Consider the following 17,016-nt stretch of genomic DNA (forward strand, 5'->3'; position numbering starts at 1 on the left):
ATCCAGAGACATGTAACAGCAACACAAATACACCAGTCTGAAAAGGGGCATACTGATGATCTCAGTGCTAAGAAAACACCTTCAGTCATATTTTTTCTGATGGTACTACACATTCTCTCCTCATACAGACTTTCCTTGAAGTTGTGAACGTTCAGTGCCTTACAGTTTGAGTTCTGCTGCATAAGGATGAGCATGAGATTAAAAAAAACCCTCCAAAACTATACTGCTTTAAGAAATTAAAGTATCTATAGCAGTAAACACAGAGCACTTCACTGAATTACCAAACTCATGACTCTATTCTGACGACTGCTAGAAAATACATTTTGCAAGCTCAAGTCTCATTCGCTCCCCTGAAAGGCCACCACGCTGGAAGGACCATGCATGCCCCTCCGAAACCCTGCTAGCGCCGCACGGCTCCTGCCGCCGGGCCCGGCGGCCCAGGGCACCTCTCCGCACCCAAGCACACGGAGCACAAACCACCCCGAGCACAGCGCCTTCTCCACTCAGGCTTCCCTAAGCCCTGCACGCCCCGAAGCCCACTACTACCCAACGGGTTTCTCCAAGTTTCTCCCGAAGGCAAAATCGCCCCCTCCTCGCCCGCAGCACCACCCTCCGGAACCGCGGCCGGGTCCTGCTCCCGCCGCGGACCACCCGGGCGGGCTCCGGCACAGCCCCGCCGCACGGGTCCGGAGCAGCCGGGGGAAACCCACCGCCTCCCAGCGTCCCCGTTTCACACGCAAAACCGAGAAGCCACTGTCGGGTATTTTTTAAAGAAAACTCAGGGGAAGTGGGGGGGAGCCGCCCCGGGAGCCCCCGCCCGACGAGCTCTCCGTCCGCACAGCCCTCGCCCGACCGCCGGCCGCAGCAACGAACTCCGGGGGGCAAGGGCCCTCACCGCCCCCCAGGCCGCAACCTCCCACCGCCAGACCCGGCGCGGAGGGCAGCGCCCGCCCCCCGGGCCCAGCCGGCCCCGGCCCCGGCCCCGCCGGCCAGCAGCCCCGAGCAGACAGCGGCCGCCCCGGGCCCAGCTCCCTCCCGCCGCGGAGCCCTCCCGCCGCGGAGCCCTTCCGCCCCGCCCCCGGGCATCCGGTCAGCGCCGCGCCGGGGCGGGCTGCCGGCATAAAGGCCGGGCCGGGCCGGGCCGGGCCGTGTCGCTCCGCCCTGCCGTTCCCGCTGCCTCAGCCCGCCGCTCGCACCCGCCCCGGCGCCGCCTATCGCTGCGCCACGCCGGGCAGGCGGGGGTGCCCTCTCTGCCCTTCAGCCCTGCAGGCGGAGGTACCCACGGCCGCGGGGGTCCCGGTGCTGGGGGCGTGCGCTGGGGGCCGGGGCAGGTGCGGTGCCGCCCGGCGCGGGGAGCCGTGCTGGCAGCGTCCCGCCCCGGGAGCGAGGGGCGGCGGGCCGGGTCCCGCGGGCTGGCCGCCACGGCTGAAGCCTGCCGGCGTGGGAGCTGCGGCGCTGGCTGGGCCGGCAGGCCGGGCGTGCCGAGCTGCCCGGCGGCATGCGGGTGGCGGGGAGGGCGTTGCCGTGCCTCGGCCCCCGGGCCGTTGGCTACAGGACCGCTGTGCTTTCGGGGGGAGGGGTGGGAGGTCTCAGCCTTCCAGGTGCTTGCTGAGCTCGGCTTAGGTGCCTTGTCATCAGCCTCGGATCTCTTGGGCTAGCAGAGGAGGCCGGTGGGTCGGAGGCCAGCCTCGGTGCTGTCGGTGGTTTGGGGAGCCCCGGCAGCCTGCGAGAGCCGCGAGCTGGCGCGGGTGCCAGCCCGGCGGTGCTGGCGAGCTTACCGGCGCTTGGAAAGGAACCGGTATGGTAAGCCGTTGTAAAGCCTTTGATACTTCGCGATGTAAAAGCCTTCCACGCTTAGGTCTGTGTGAATGTAGGCATATTGAAAAAACAATACTCGGCATCAGAAGGGATCTGAAGCCTTATGTGTGCCAATGGTACCCTGGGTTAATGCACCTGTAAGTAGATCCCTGCTCATGTTAGTTGAGAAGCCCAAATCAGCCAAGTCAGTTAGCAAATTCGGTTGTCCATGTGGACGTTCCTGGTCACAGTAGCTGGTGTAATTAGCAGTGCTAATGCAGTGAGAATGAAGAGCTCTTGGCCCCACCAAAACTGGGTTAGGCGAGAGACGTGTCAGTGGAAACTAGGCATCTTGTCGAGGGATGTGGGGCTGGTGTTCTAAGGAAGTCTCCTGTGGTCTGTATGCCTAAGCCAAGTCTACTTCCCTAAGATAAAGTAGGTACTTTCTCTAAGATCTAATATGCCTCTGCCCTATGCAAGCCTAATACATTATTATTTTACTTAATAGATTACTGATGTAAATTCTAAACTGAGTTTAGGTCAAACTGTTATTCTATTTTCAAGGCAATTACCTCTTGTTTTTCCATAGGGAAAACATCCTTATCTATCCTGGGGATACCGATCTTCTTTCATACAAATGGAGTATGTTACATTAAGTGCACTAAGTTAGTGTAATCAAGTTACATTCAACAACTGAATTTATTTTAAAGATTTGTTGCTTCTGTCTTAGAGCCATCAAAGAACTTGTGTTTCCAAAAAACTCGCTGGTTTTTTGATGTATGTGAAATTTAATAATTTTCCTGTATAATGTCAATATTGGCTCTAGAAAAATGTTCCTGTGCTGTTTTGATATTTCTAAAATTTCTTATTGGTGTCACTGCCTTTCATCTGTGCCAGAACCTCTGCATACCTTCACACCAGAAAACATTCACCCTATGACTTTTCTTTATCAGAAAGAACAACTTTTTTCCATACCTACTATGCGTCTGATAAATGCTTTCCTGTTATTGGAATAGTTTTAAGATATCCTAATGTTTCTGCCAGAAAACTTCCTGAAATAGCTAGCTCTGCCCGAGCAGTGGCCTATCCCTTCTCAGGACAGACCTTGTTTCCCACGTACAAAACCTGAGACTCATGATAACTTGTGTATGTCTACCTGCTAAATCTCACAATCTTTGCTCAGAGCAGCAGAGATCCAAGTAACTTATCTCTTGGCACTCGTCAAACATGTTTACCTATACACATAGATAGCAATGTTAACCAAGAGATGTTATCAAACTGGGGGTGTAGTGCTAAAGGTTGAAGTGTTAAGTGCCAGTGTGCTTTACCTTCAGCTGAGAAGGAAGGTATTAATCCATCACACCGTAATTAGTCAGAGACTAAAACCTGCTTTGACTGAGGGTGCATTTCTTGCATGGTTTTTGTATGCTGGGAAATAAATAACATTCCTTCAAGGACTTAAATGCCTGCTTGGTGTCAGCATTACTATTATGAATACAGTCTGTGAAGTTTAATGCATACCTGAGATGGTATGATTCAGGCCCATAACATTTGCTTTAATGCAGGGAGGTGAAGGGAAGAAACTTAAGAGCTTTGCAAAAGATTTTGTTCAATTGCAAAAGCAGGCTTTCCTCAACAATGGTAATGCTAGTAGCTGAAAAGCTAGTTGTGAAAGCCATAATTTACCTAGTGTGCTTTGGAGATGTATAAGCATACTGTACTCTGAAGCTCCCTATACTGGCAGTTTTTCAGGAGGGTTGAGACTGTGACTTTGACTATGCATTTGGTCAGAGCAGAGATGGGAACATGTGATGTGAGGGGTGGGGAATTTCTAAAGCAGGTGATGTCAAGTGGTTTTATTGCCTCTGCCAAATGGTAAAACAGTTGTGTGCTGCATTCTGGAAGGGAGTAGGAGCAACCTGAAGATGATACAGAAACAGGACAAATGGGTCAGATGTGCAGATGTAAGCCTATATGTATATTATTTTTTTTCAGACAACGCTTGGAAGCAGACTAGAGAAAATATTTAGAATGGATCTGAAAATGCCTTTCAGCTTTGAAATATTGATGTTTGCATTTTTTATCTTTATGGTTTATTCTATCTGGTAAACATTTTCTTTTATCAGGTATCTGAAGAAACAGCCTCAAGATGAACTTCTTGCTGGAAACATTCAAAGTAATCGGACTTACTGTTTATTACTTGCTGGAGTCGCTAGTGTTCCTGATTGTGCCTAGACGGAAGAAGAATGTTAGTGGTGAAATCGTATTAATAACAGGAGCAGGAAGTGGCATTGGGAAACTGTTATCTTTAAAATTTGCTAGCCTTGGAGCTACAGTGGTACTCTGGGACATCAATCAAGAGGGACTCAAGGAGACAAGTAGGCTGGCCAGAGAAAATGGAGCAGCGAGAATACACTGTTACATCTGTGACTGCAGCAAAAGGCAGGATGTCTACAGAGTAGCTGATCAGGTAAAGTATCTTACTTGTGGCTTTGACACTACTCTGAGTGCATGCATGTGCATTTAATTTTTAGTGACCTCAAAGCAAAGATTCAAGTTAATTCAGAATGTATTGTGCATGCTACCTATTTCAAGAATACTGAGTTTTAGAGTTGACTTGTGTACTTCTGTTCCTTTAAAAATAAAAAGAGCTGGTTCTCTTTTTTTTTGTCAGTAGCCCATTTCAGCTGGCTAACTCCTGATTCATTCAATTACTAGGCAAGCACTTACTGGTGAAGTACAGAAAAATCAATTTATTGAAGCTATAGCAGTATTCCAAGTTCTGGCAGCCTTTTACCAAAAGTAAACCCTGAAGACTGTACATTGAAAACTGCCTAAGCAGTTAATCCCCTTTACAGATAAATCCACAGCTGTGAATAGATTTTTTCAGACTTGCTTTATCAGAATTAATGAGTGTATCTTGAAGCCTTAAATATTTCTTTCTTCCTTTCTGAAGAGCTTTGTAAATATAGCATGTGGTTAGATATTTTAGGCAGACTAGTAGAATTGCCAAAAGCTAAAATTGCTTAACAGTTTCCATTATAACAACCTGTTTTCATTTGCTTAAAACATTGCTAAACTTAACTGTTGATCTAGAAAGTTTCCACAGTAAGTGTTATGTCTGAGGATGAATTTAAAAAAACCCTCAGCTGTCTTCAGAAACATCTGTTGGCCGGAATAATGTTTAAGAAGCTCTAGCCTTCTGCATTTTTCTATCTGCAAAAATGGCTAGAACAAACTTTCTGGTAAGTGAAACTTGTGTGTGACTTGGAGCTTGCTAGAGGCTGGTACTGCTGGTTTTATATCCTCATAATGCTCGTCACCCTTGGTCCCCCTTGCAGCTCCATAATGCCAGCTGAGTTGCACATCTGCTGTCCCTGCAGAGCAGTTGCATGTGCCTCACCACAGGCCTGTAACTGCATCCTGATGGACTGGAAGGAGTAAAGGAGGGGGGAATATTGCAGTGTGAAGGACACAGGAATGAAGAAGACAGAAAGTAATGTTCTTTTTTGAGGACTTGAGGGCTAGCACTTTAGCCCTATGGATAAAAGCAGTATCGGAGCCTTTCTGGCCAAATATGAAAAGATAAGTGTGTACATATGTGTGTGACAGGTTAGGGATGACAAAATAGTCGTAGACAGGAGTGAACAAGTGGTAAGGGGGTCTGAGTGCATGATGCCTCACTTATAATCTTCTGTCAGCAGTTCACTAACAGCTGATTCACTAATAATCTGCCTCCTGATCCCCATAGAAGAAAATCTCCTACTACCATTATTTCAGAAATACCATGTCCTGCTGACAACTGATGTAGAACCATGCAGACAACTTTCCTGTCTTATTAGTAACAAAAAGACTTTAGTATTAGTTATTGCTTGGTGGCATTGTTTACATGATGCGGTGAAGTAGATTTTGGCTCATAGTGTTCAGTGTCACCCTTTGCAATATGGGACAGGAGGGCTCCAGGTTTTGTTTCCCGCCCCTCCCTGTGATTCAGCTTCACACAATGACTTGGAGTTTTGCAAGACTGTAGCAAACTGAGTGCATGTAGGCAGGGCAGGATATGGTTGAAAACTGTGTGCCCAGTAAAACAGTCTCAAAGCCAGAATGAAATGTATGTGGACCTTAAATACCTGCTTCTGGTACTTCATCAGCCACACAGAGAGACAAGGGGAAAAAGTCATTTCAGTAGGAAGAAAACAAAAAAGCTCTGCAGATGTGGTGGTGGTGTTCCCTTACTGTACTAACAGGATGAAGGACAGCTTTTAGCTATCATGAGCTATAGCTTAAAACTTGTTTCTGATGTCCCTGTTCCAGAAGTACCCAACCCCAAAAAGGATGTGGCCTTCTCTGACCTATGTCTCCCTCCCCTGAGTTCAGCTAAACTTAAAGAATCTAGGGCTTTGAAAAGAAACTGTTTTTTGATCTTCTTATTTGTGAAGAAACAAAGCCTTTTTGTCATTATCATGTTGCAAAATTGCATCTGGGCTCACATTTACTTCCAGGGTATCTCTTGCATGGTATTTTTTTGCTTATCCATTGTTTTTTCTTGCTAGTAAAGATGACGGTTTGCAGCCAGTTTTCTACTTTTCTAAGAATCTTTCCTGTGCAGAGGAGCAACAGTAGAAGCAGATTTCCTGGTGGTATTTCATGCTGCTTGTAAAACATCCAGTGCTTTCTTCCAGCTTTGTAGGCAGTTACAGAGGGGTTTGTGATTAAAGAGTAGATGCTTTGGGATGATATTTGGGAATTGCTCGCTACTAAACTTCAATATAAGGGCATAACTGCCAAAGCAAGCAAGAAAGAGTGTTTATACCTTAAAAAGATGTTTAACCAGATGAGCTGTTTGCATGATGCTTGCCTTACCTAGGCTTAATGCAAACACCTGTAACATACTTTCCTGCACTGTACAAATGGGGAGGTTTAGAGCTCTGGAAAGCTGACATTATCCACCCCAGCCCCCAACAGCTAGGGAAAAGGCTTGGTACAGGTCTTTTGTACTTGGCCTCAAAGCAGAAAGTTGGAAGGGCTGGTTGTCTTGGCTCTGTCATGCTGAGGGGAGAATGCAATTAAAACAGCCATTTACTGAGGAAAGAGCTGCCACATCTAGTTAGTAGGGAAGCAACATGAACAGAGGTATTGTAAAGCTGGAATTATTTGCCTGGGTTGCAAGAAGGCACTCAAATCTGCTTTGAATTCTATTCAGAGTGTGAATATATTTTAGACTGAGCAGAGACAGGTGGTAAAGAGATTGTTCAGTTTTTTGCCACTATTTCGCTTTTCCATCAACAGAATGCTCCAATCACCAAGTTATAAACTGTACATACCACATCCCCTACCTCTGTCTGTCTTCTGTTTGCACAAAAGAAACATGACCACTTATTCAGATACTTGTTCTTTGCCCCAAAGGTTAGATTTGGGGTACTGGTCCAGACTTCTAGAATTGCTAAATCATCTGATATGAGGCAGTATTAAAGCATCATTTACTAACGATTGCATTTATGTCTCTGAATGTGTACTGAGGGGTACATTCTCAGGTTGGTGACTAGAGCAATGTGTCTAAGGCTGACATGGAGATCATGTGGCACTGCTTCAGAAATACTGGAATTGTTACATGACAAATTTTTGAGAGGGGAATAGACAGACAATGTCTGCAGTGAATGAGGTGGAGAGGGGCTCTGGCTGATTAATAACTGTTCTATATAATCCTACCAAGGCTCCTTTCTGTTTTTTAAACTCTTATGTAATTAACAAACATGGACAAGATTGGGACAAGTTCAAGGAAGATGAGGAAATTAAGCTGGAATAAAGGATATGTGGTAGATTATCCTTTAATTCTTTACTGCTATACAGACCTGGTCTGTCTGTGCTTTCTTCAGCCACTATAGGTACCTAGCAAAGGAAACGCTGTGTTCTGTGAGCTGCAGCAGTATGGCAAGATGGGATAAACCCAGCATGGTTTCCCAAAGCTACTGATCAGCGTGTATTTAGCACCTGATCTGGAAATCACAAATTAAAGTACTTGCTTCCTTTTTCCCAGGTAGCTCAGATTAATTAATTGTACTTCAAATACTACATTAAATATTTTCATTCTCCTTTTGAGAGCTAGCACAGTATCTTAATATCAGCTAGCCTATAGCTGCTCTCTCAAGTGAGTCTGTTCATAAAAGTTCTCAGTCTGGAGCTAAAGTGAGAACTATACTCCTCTTGCTGAACAAAATGTGTAGGTATTATTCTTTAGCCAACTTTATTTTCTGGGAACCACATCAAGGATTCTGGTACAGTGTTAGAATTGAAGCAAATACACTAAAACAACTGTCTGCACCATCAGCTGCAGAAGCTCATAAGGCTTTTGCCTTCTGTGACTGTATGACCCCTAAAAATCTTCCTTTACTCAGAATCCTACAGCTTTTGTTTAATTTTCATAACAAACTACTACCCTTCCTACAGTTTTCTCATTTCTTGTGTTGTCCTGAGTGCTAATACCAATGGAGAGATAGTGTTCTTTTAGGCTGTTTTCATGAGAAATAAACTTGTAAAAAAAACCCACCCTTTTTGTTTGGTAATGTAAGCTCTTAAGTTCCTGACCTGTAAAGTTGGTTGAAGTTAAGATACTTGAATAAATAAAAAGGTTGTAAGGAGGAAATATTTTACAGGTAGTCTTTCTTACTGCCTATGTGTATGAGGAATACTTCTTATCAAAAGTGACTGTTTGCCCATACCAATTGTAACACACTGGGGGAAGAAAATTCCATCTGCTCCCCTGGAAAGCTGTAGGGAAGTGTGTTTTAATGTGTGCACCGTGGAATGCAAGTAAAGTTACCACTCGTGGAAAAACTACTATGTAATACATTAGCGTTTAACAGTCAGTCAGAAGCGGAATATGTGGAAAGCAACATGAATCTTGAAATACCTGAAATACTAAGATGCTACTAAGTAGCTGCTGCCCTGTGCAGTGGGAGAGATGAATACCTGGACTGCTGGGATGCAGGCAACTAACACTACCAACAGGTGAAGATTCAAGTACTGTGCAAGCTGGCTTTAGCCTTCAAGTCATATGGCAACGCTGCCGCTGTGCTCAGGTTGCTCTGTGGAAAATGCAAGATTTGAGTATCATGCAAGGAACCTTAGAAGTGAAAGTTTAGATATTCCAGCCCTCACACAGATTTTTATGTACCTGATTCTGATGGAGTCACCTGAGGATCTATGTACTGTGCCTCACCACATGGCATAGAAATGGCCCTACAGACAGAGTTGTTTGTCGGTTTTAAGTTGTATTTATTATAGCAAAATACTTGTATTAGTTAAGTCCCTATTGCAGAGAGCTTGCCTGGAACATTTGCAGCAAGAACCAGAAATGTCGAAAGCAGAAGCCTGTGTGGAGCTGTTGGGCTCCACAGCCCCAGAGTAAGTCCAGTTGTAAGCTCAGCTCTAAAAATGTCTTGGGTGAGAATATGCAAGAACCTGAGGTGTTTGGATGTGTAAGGTCAACTTAGTTGAAATGTGCACTATTTCATATGTTTTCATTTATAAAACTTGGAAAGCATGTATTTATTATATAATATCTTGAGGCTTTTTGTTTTAGGTTAAAAAAGAAGTTGGTGATGTTAGCATCCTAGTCAACAACGCTGGTATTGTAACTGGGAAGAAGTTTCTTGATTGTCCAGATTCACTTGTGGAAAAAAGCATGGAAGTGAACATAATGGCACACTTCTGGGTAATATCTGTACTTTGCATATATACACCAAAAGAGCCTTTCAACATGTTTTTAGTGTTAATTTAACCTTTTGGAATTGAGGAAAATATGAAAGGGTATATAGGTCCTTGTAAGTTCAGTCAGAAATTATACAAGAAATTACCTTCTGTGCCTGGGAGTCTGTAAAACAGAACAAGGGTAGAAGAATGGATCCTTTGGGAACTCCTGGCATAGGTGGGTGGAAGAAAAACTGCTTCATATTTAGAAATGCTCTTAGGAACTGAAGTTTACCATCTGCTAAATTCTGAAGTTAGTCATATGTACAATCCCTCAATATTAGTTGACATGAATGAAGCAGGCCCAGACTAAAAGTTGGTGCTCTCGTAACAGAGAATTGTTCAATTCTGTTAGTGTTCTACTTACTTTGTGGTTATGGTAGTTTTGGTAAGAAATACTACATGTTCAGACAATGCTCTTAATAAGTGGGGCTTTTGTCCAAAATGCGTAACTTCACATGCTTTTTCTTCCTTCCAGGGAAGGCAGGTCATCTATGTGGTGTTCCTATCATAAAGAACTGCAAAGGGGTTATTAACACATGCTTCAGTTTCATCATAAATAAATTTCATCACAAAGATTAAAGGAATGTAATGGCATAATTTTTTTTTGCCATTTTATAAAATTTTCAGTAAACATTTAATTCTCCTTTGAAATATTGCAGTGCTGAGCTTTAGGCTGAAAGAAACTTAACAACTAGCTGAGAGAAAGTGGTACTGGTACTGGTGGGGCCTGGAAAGTCCCAGTGCAGTGTTTGAAGGTTAGAGCTCAAACAACAAACTTTTTTTTTTTTTTTCTTCCCCCCCCCTCCTCTTCCATAGTGGGACACGGGAGGAAGCTTATTTAAACTGCAGGGAAAATTTTTTAAAAAGACAAGTTCAAAATATTATAGCATGTAGTTTACTTAGTAAAATATTTCATTGGAACTCTAACTTACATTGCAGACTTACAAAGCCTTCCTCCCAGCAATGATGGCCTCTAACCATGGACACTTGGTTAGTATTGCAAGCTCAGCAGGACTGACTGGAGTCAATCGTCTTTCAGGTAGAGCATTAAAGCTAATGTTCACTTAGACAATTAGTTTGATTTAAACTCTGCAATTTAAACTCCTGTAAAAAATCCTGATTTTGAGTTTCTGGGTCTTTGCATATAGGTAAAGCAAATGGTCATACTTTCAAACCAGATGATCTTAAACAGATCATTCCTTTCAAAAGAGTTTTCCAAGTACTGAGCAGTGCTGTGAAACAGGATTTTCTGCCAAGGCAGTTAAAGGATCTAGGAGCCATATAGAAATTTGGAAACTGGTAACGTCAATGTTGTTAACCTGCAGGTATTTGGTGGGGAGAAGGATACTTAGTTTGTTTTGCTTCTTTTTTAATTCTTGCAGCATGTTCTCAAGCTAAGCAGAATGCTGTACAGGTTTCCCTGACTCAAAGAACTACTAAAATTCAGGTGTGGTACAGAGGCAGAGGTGCGATACCTCATTTTGCATTCTCTGTGTCTCAGCCATTCATTCAAGAGGACCCATACAGTGATGGAAAGAAAGTGTTGAGACTAGGGCAAACTCAGAAGGCATTTCTGGAAAATGTATGCAAAGGGGAAGGAAAATGAAATAAGGTGACATAGCAGTAAAAGAAATCTAGCTTCAAGGAAGCGATAATGAAGAGAAATTGAATTTCAGGTTGAAACCACATGAGAGAGTCTTGGAAGCTTGAGTTTGATGCATAAGAAGCTAGTGCATGGATTCAAAGATAAGGTCTGGTATGAAAAGATCATTTCATTTGCTGTTGTTCAGAGGAGAGTGGAAAGGTGATAGCAGGGGATGCGATGAGAAACCCTCTGCCTGTCAGTGTAGAACAATGGTCAGTTTAGGAAAGGGGAAGTAAAGGGGTGAATTGCATCAAACACAAATTTTCTTTGTAACCTAATCCTGCAAACAGTTCCTACTATGTTCTAAAGTATTTTCTTATTGGACAGTAATTTCCTGCAGGTACTGCACATATATCATTTCTATACTACAGTGCTGCTGTTGTACACTGTGAAAAAAAAAACAAACCCAAAAAACCCAAAAAACCCCCAAAAAACAACCAAAACCAAACCAACAAAAAAAAAACCCCAAAAAAACCCAAAACCACCAATAAAACCAAAACAAAAAAAAACCCCACAAACACACAACTGTGGCTAGTTACTTAACAGGGGCAAAACTATGTTCTCATCACCATCAAAAACTTACTGCTCCTGTGTACTTGTTCAATGGTAGGACTCACTAAACCTGTTTAGTAAAGTTTAGTTAGTAAATTAAAATGTTTAACTGCAATTATTGTTTTATTTTACAGATTATTGTGCAAGTAAATTTGCAGCAGTTGGTTTTGCTGAGTCGGTTGATTTGGAGTTGAGAGATCTGAGAAGGACTGGTGTTAAAACCACAATTGTGTGTCCTTACTACATAAACACAGGAATGTTTGATGGCTGTAGAACCAAGTGAGTAAATTCTTATGAAGTTCTTATGCAACGTGCATATTTAGCATGTTACGTATTCCTATTTCCTTTATGAAAATCATAAGCTATGCTTTTCTCTGCTTGTGTTATTTTTAGGGCTTCAGATGGGTGTTAACAGTGCTATCCAGCGACTGGGCAACCCAAATGGCAAAGCCCTTGGTACTTTACTGTTCATTTAATCTGAAATGTAATTGGTATCCTTTCCTCTGCAGAAGTCAAATGCTCCAGTTGTCCTCTCTGGTTTCTAAACCCCCATTCACCTCCTGAAATCAGTGGCATAGCTTTGTTCCATATGCTTGTATAATAACAAAATTTAGGAGCCAAATAAAAGCCTAGTGTGTCTTAATGTGAGGACTATATGGATTTGTCTCATTATAGATCATACAAAGGGAAAATAACAATGGCCACTTGCTCCCTAACACAATGAAAGTTCTGTTGTTCATAGGACTTGTAGTATTTATTTCTTTCAGTTGAATAACTGCAAAATTGAGACTTATTTTGAGTAAAATGGGAATCCAAACCAACTTGTATTATTGTAAGAAATGTCTTCTCTTCCAGGTGGCCACGTCTGCTTCCTGTTCTGGAGTCGGAATACGTGGCTGAGAAGATAATCACTGCTATTCGGAGGGACCAAGAAATGTTGCTGCTACCACGCAGTCTTTATTTTATATTACCTTTGAGACAGTAAGTTACGCCTTTCCTTCTTTTCCACTCTTTTTCTGTCCAGGGATTTTTCAGCTATACATTTGACTAAAAGTGCAAACTAGGCTTTTACTTGTTGGTGTGAATTTTCATTATGTTCTGCAGGGATTCAGTCTGCCCTTGGACCACATAGCAATGACAGAAATCTCTAACTGTGCCTTGCTGACCCCACTGGGGTGCAGCTTTACTCTGTGCTGTAGAGACTGGGCCTGCTCCTTAGTAACTGCATGCCTGGTGTCTTGCTCCAGCATTAGGGCACTCCCGACTGTGTTGCAGGCTGGTCTGGGAAATGGATCTAATAACTCAGGCTGCCAAATGAGTGCAATAGATATTTTGAGAGGACCAGTGGTACTATATTCTAGAGAGTATACTGTCTTTGCCAGTATTAGCCAGGTAAAATTTAATTTTGTGATAAAACTGCACAACTCTTCTGATGTCTGTTCTGTTTGTTGGTTTGGTTATTTTTTTCTCTTCTTCAACTCCCCTACCCTACAGTATCCTACCAGTGAAAGTAACTGTTCTCTTTGCGGACTATTTGGGAGTCTTCAATGTCATGGATAGCTTCAAAGGTCGAGCGAAGAAGGACTGAAAAAGCACAAAATTCTGAGACGAGCAACTCTAAAGTGGACCTTGTTGAAGGTGGTGGTGGTAAAGGTTTGCTTCTTTAGCAGCTATGAACTTAAGGTGCCTCACTTCTCATTAGTAACATTTTTTAAGGAAATTGCTTTTTAATTGCTGTAAATCAACAACTTTCACTCAAACGTGTTTTTTTTTTTAATCCAGTGAACTGTTTTCTTCTCACCTCATTATGGAAATTTGTTCCATTGATTTGTTATAATGCCTTAAATATGATCCTGCATCACAAACTAATAGTTGACAACTTCTGGGGGAGAAGGGACGAAGAAACCATGTGTGTTTGGAAGGGAGCCAGGAAAGCCTTTAGCGGACCTGACTTCTTGCTGCCATTCACTGAACCATGAAGAGGGCCTGTACTGCTGGTGCCGTTACCATTCCCTGGTAAGCTGAGGAATTCAAGAGTTTCCTGAAACAACAGATTCAAATTTATCCAAATGGAAGTTTTGTGACATGAAAGTATGTGCTGTGTTGGTGCAAAACCAATGAAATATATTAATTTGTGGAGGTGATGATCTTGGAGTCACAGATGACTGGATGTCAGGGCAGGGAGGGTGAAAGATGTAAATTATGTATTTGTGCCAATCTACTTTTGTTCAATTTATTTTAAAAGCTAATACTATGACTGCAACTTTGTAGTAGAGTTCTTTGTATCTTTTAAGTGCAACATTTTAAGAACAATATTACATTTTTGTCTCCTAAGCCAAATAAACTTGTAGCTATAAAGCATAGGGCTGCCAGTCTAGGTGGACTGTCAAATGTCTTGCCAAGTAAGACAATGAGCTACTAAAAGCAAAGGTATTACATCGTATAATCAGGGCTTCTCTTGGCGTTATTTCAGAAAGGAATGATGCTGAAAGTACGGGAGTGCATGGGATCATTACAGCCATAGCTTGAGCAACAGTGTCTTGCTTCTCTGAATTGGGTGGCAGGTTGCCTTGTGTCTACAGAGACTTGTTTTACTTTATTCTTAGGACTACCCATTTATTTTGAACATATGCTGAGGAGACCTTGCCCTTTTTGACAATGGGCACTTAGTAAACTGAAAGCCTCCTTGACTTTTCTAAATCCAAAACAAGAGAAAGGAATATATTTAAATGTATGTCACTTATGCACATGTTGGCTAAGCCCACCTTGTGTCGTGGTACTCTGCTGGCAATCAGTAACACCTGCAAACTAAGACTAAAATGCATTAGCATGCACTTAATTGAAGAACATTATGAAGAAAAGGGTGAGTTTTTTAATGTTGGTTTGTTTGTGGGTTTTTTTTTTCCATGATAGCCTAGAAACTACCTTCATTTTCTTTGTCTATACGATTAGAGAGGTTTACCAATGGAGAAGGGTTTACATAGCACTACTTTACTACTGATAGGCAAGAAACCAAATAAAACAAGTGCATTAAAAATAGCCTTTATGATGGACTGATGAAAGTCAGAATTCAGACTGATGAAGAAGATATTTGTCTTACTGTCCCTTCAGACCTGCAACTGTCCTACCTCAGAAATTCTGCTCATACAGTGCACTTCAGGACATAAAGTTACTAATTAAAAATCAGATATTGCTGAAATGTGCTGTCCATATGTACATTACACTGTTCACAAAGTCAACACTAGTGTGGTGTATCTGTGTCTTGCAGACTCCTCGCCTTTTTATACTAACAGCACACTTTTGCTTCCTAACTATGAAACATTAAGCATGCAGGATTCTGGAGCAAAGAACTGGATTATACATATGAACAGTATATATCAAACTTCAGCTTTTGTGGGAGCAAGTAGTTTTTCATTTTTAGTGTCTCTGCAAACAGGTTCTGCTGAGGGAAGTTGAAAGCAGAGTCTGGCTGTGGGATCTGTGGATTATCAGTAGGTTCAGGTTTGTCACACCACTAGGAGGATTTTACCTGAAAATCTGCCAGAGAAGTACATCTCCGTAGGGATTTTACTAATTCACAGAATCATTGAGCTTAGAAAGAACTGCTACTCAAAGCAAAGTCAATTAGAGCAGGTTACTCAGTACCATCTCCAGTCAAGTTTTGAATATCTCTGAGGCTGGAGACTCTACCATCTCTCTGAGCAACCTGTTCCAGTGTGTGTTCACACTCAATTTAAAAACAAATAAATACAAATTATGTTTAAATTGAATGTAGGTTTTTTACAATTTGTGCCCATTGCCTCTTGTCCTTTCGGTGGATACCACTACGAGTTTGTCTCTGTTTTACACCTTCCCATCAGGTACTTATGCACATTGAGCCTGAACCTTTTCTCCTCTAGACCAAGCAGCCCCAGTTCTCTCAGCTTCTCCTTGTATGACACATGCTCCAGTACCTTAATTGTCTTTGTGGCCCTTCACTGGACTCACTCCAATATGTTTGTATCTTTTAGAGACCAAATTCTGGAGTATGTTGAGTGTGCATAATCTGTCATACAGAGCTTCAATAGAAAATCTCTGCTAGCTAGCTGTCCTGGTAGGAGTACAAAAATACTGCTTTTATGCAAGTGTGCTGCTACCACTTTGAATGTTACGGTCACTGTCAAATTACTTTGTGTGACTGGAGGATAATATCCTGTCCTGTTGATGGTTCTGATCTCTCACATCTCCTGAGAGATGTACAGTTGTATCCTGGAGGTCCAGTAGCACAAATCTTTCCTGTGTGTTCAGGAGGTGATATGGAGTGAGTGTTTCAATCTACAAACGACACAGGAACTTCTTGAGATAAAAGACAGCTTATTTCCAGCATAATCTTGATTGATTACTTTTCTGATGCCAAGAAGACCTCTTTCCTCCTGCTCTCTGCAAGAAAACTACTCATGGAAGGATTCTAGAGAGACCCAAACGAGGAGATGGAACATGAAATGGAAGAGCATCTCCATTGTGACAGCATCATGGCTGACAACAGCAGACTGCTTTCTGAAGTACATCAGGCAGCTCCCACAAAGGAATTCCTGCTTTCATGACTGTTGCTTGAAACTTTAAACAGTCTCCAACAATATGATTGGGTCCCAGATTTGAGTGGGATGGCTTCATTGGCTTGACAGTCACTGATACAGTGATTCAAAGACAGTCCAGAACATGGTATTTTGTTGACTGTTGTGTTTCTTTTCCATGTAAGTTCATATTCCTGTGGTAGCAGAAATTTTACTATCCTCTAATGCTTCAAATCACAGAAAACATATTTTTTTCTTGGCACTCACTTGGTCCCCTGAACAAGACTGCAGATGAAACTGACAAAAAAATAGTGGCTGAGATACAGGCTCTATTACTGTTTATTTTATGATTTTGGAAATCTTGCCCAAGAGCAATATGCAGCTGATTGGATGTTGGTCTTCATGGTGGTCTAATCTCATTTTAGGAAGGAACCAAGCAGGCAGCTCTTTTTGGTAACTTTCCTAGGGGCAGTTGATCTGAAGACACCTCTGTGGACTGCATGCTTTGCTAAGCGGCTGTCCAAATCCATAGGCTTTGTAAAATCTTTTAACAAAATAACTTAGCTTCTCTGACTGAATTTTTCATTCAAAAAAGACAGGTTTGGATCCACAGCTGTCCGATATTCTAGGAGAATGCAGAACTACTGTCTCTCTGGTAAGACTTAGCGAGGTCATTGATGCTTCAATAGGTGGGGGAGCATTACAGGTGCTGGCTTT

General features: G+C 42.5%; 1 protein-coding gene across 2 annotated transcripts; it reads left to right on the forward strand.

Annotated features, from left to right (window-relative positions):
* The first annotated feature begins 1,104 nt into the window (after positions 1–1,104).
* LOC101912866 (epidermal retinol dehydrogenase 2) lies at positions 1,105–15,516 on the forward strand. Of its 2 annotated transcripts, none has more exons than XM_055800072.1 (7): positions 1,105–1,275; positions 3,924–4,267; positions 9,380–9,511; positions 10,489–10,588; positions 11,881–12,025; positions 12,602–12,727; positions 13,241–15,516. In XM_055800072.1, exons 2-7 carry the CDS (start codon positions 3,947–3,949, stop codon positions 13,332–13,334), a joined length of 918 nt encoding a protein of 305 aa, XP_055656047.1. In that variant the 5' UTR covers positions 1,105–1,275; positions 3,924–3,946; the 3' UTR covers positions 13,335–15,516. The 2 variants fall into 2 exon arrangements, with proteins under 2 accessions (XP_055656047.1, XP_005238284.1); XM_005238227.4 differs by lacking the exon at positions 1,105–1,275 and adding an exon at positions 1,696–1,803.
* The last annotated feature ends 1,500 nt before the right edge of the window (positions 15,517–17,016 follow it).

The sequence above is a fragment of the Falco peregrinus genome, chromosome 3 (genome assembly GCF_023634155.1).
Source record: "Falco peregrinus isolate bFalPer1 chromosome 3, bFalPer1.pri, whole genome shotgun sequence".
Classification (NCBI taxonomy): domain Eukaryota; kingdom Metazoa; phylum Chordata; class Aves; order Falconiformes; family Falconidae; genus Falco; species Falco peregrinus.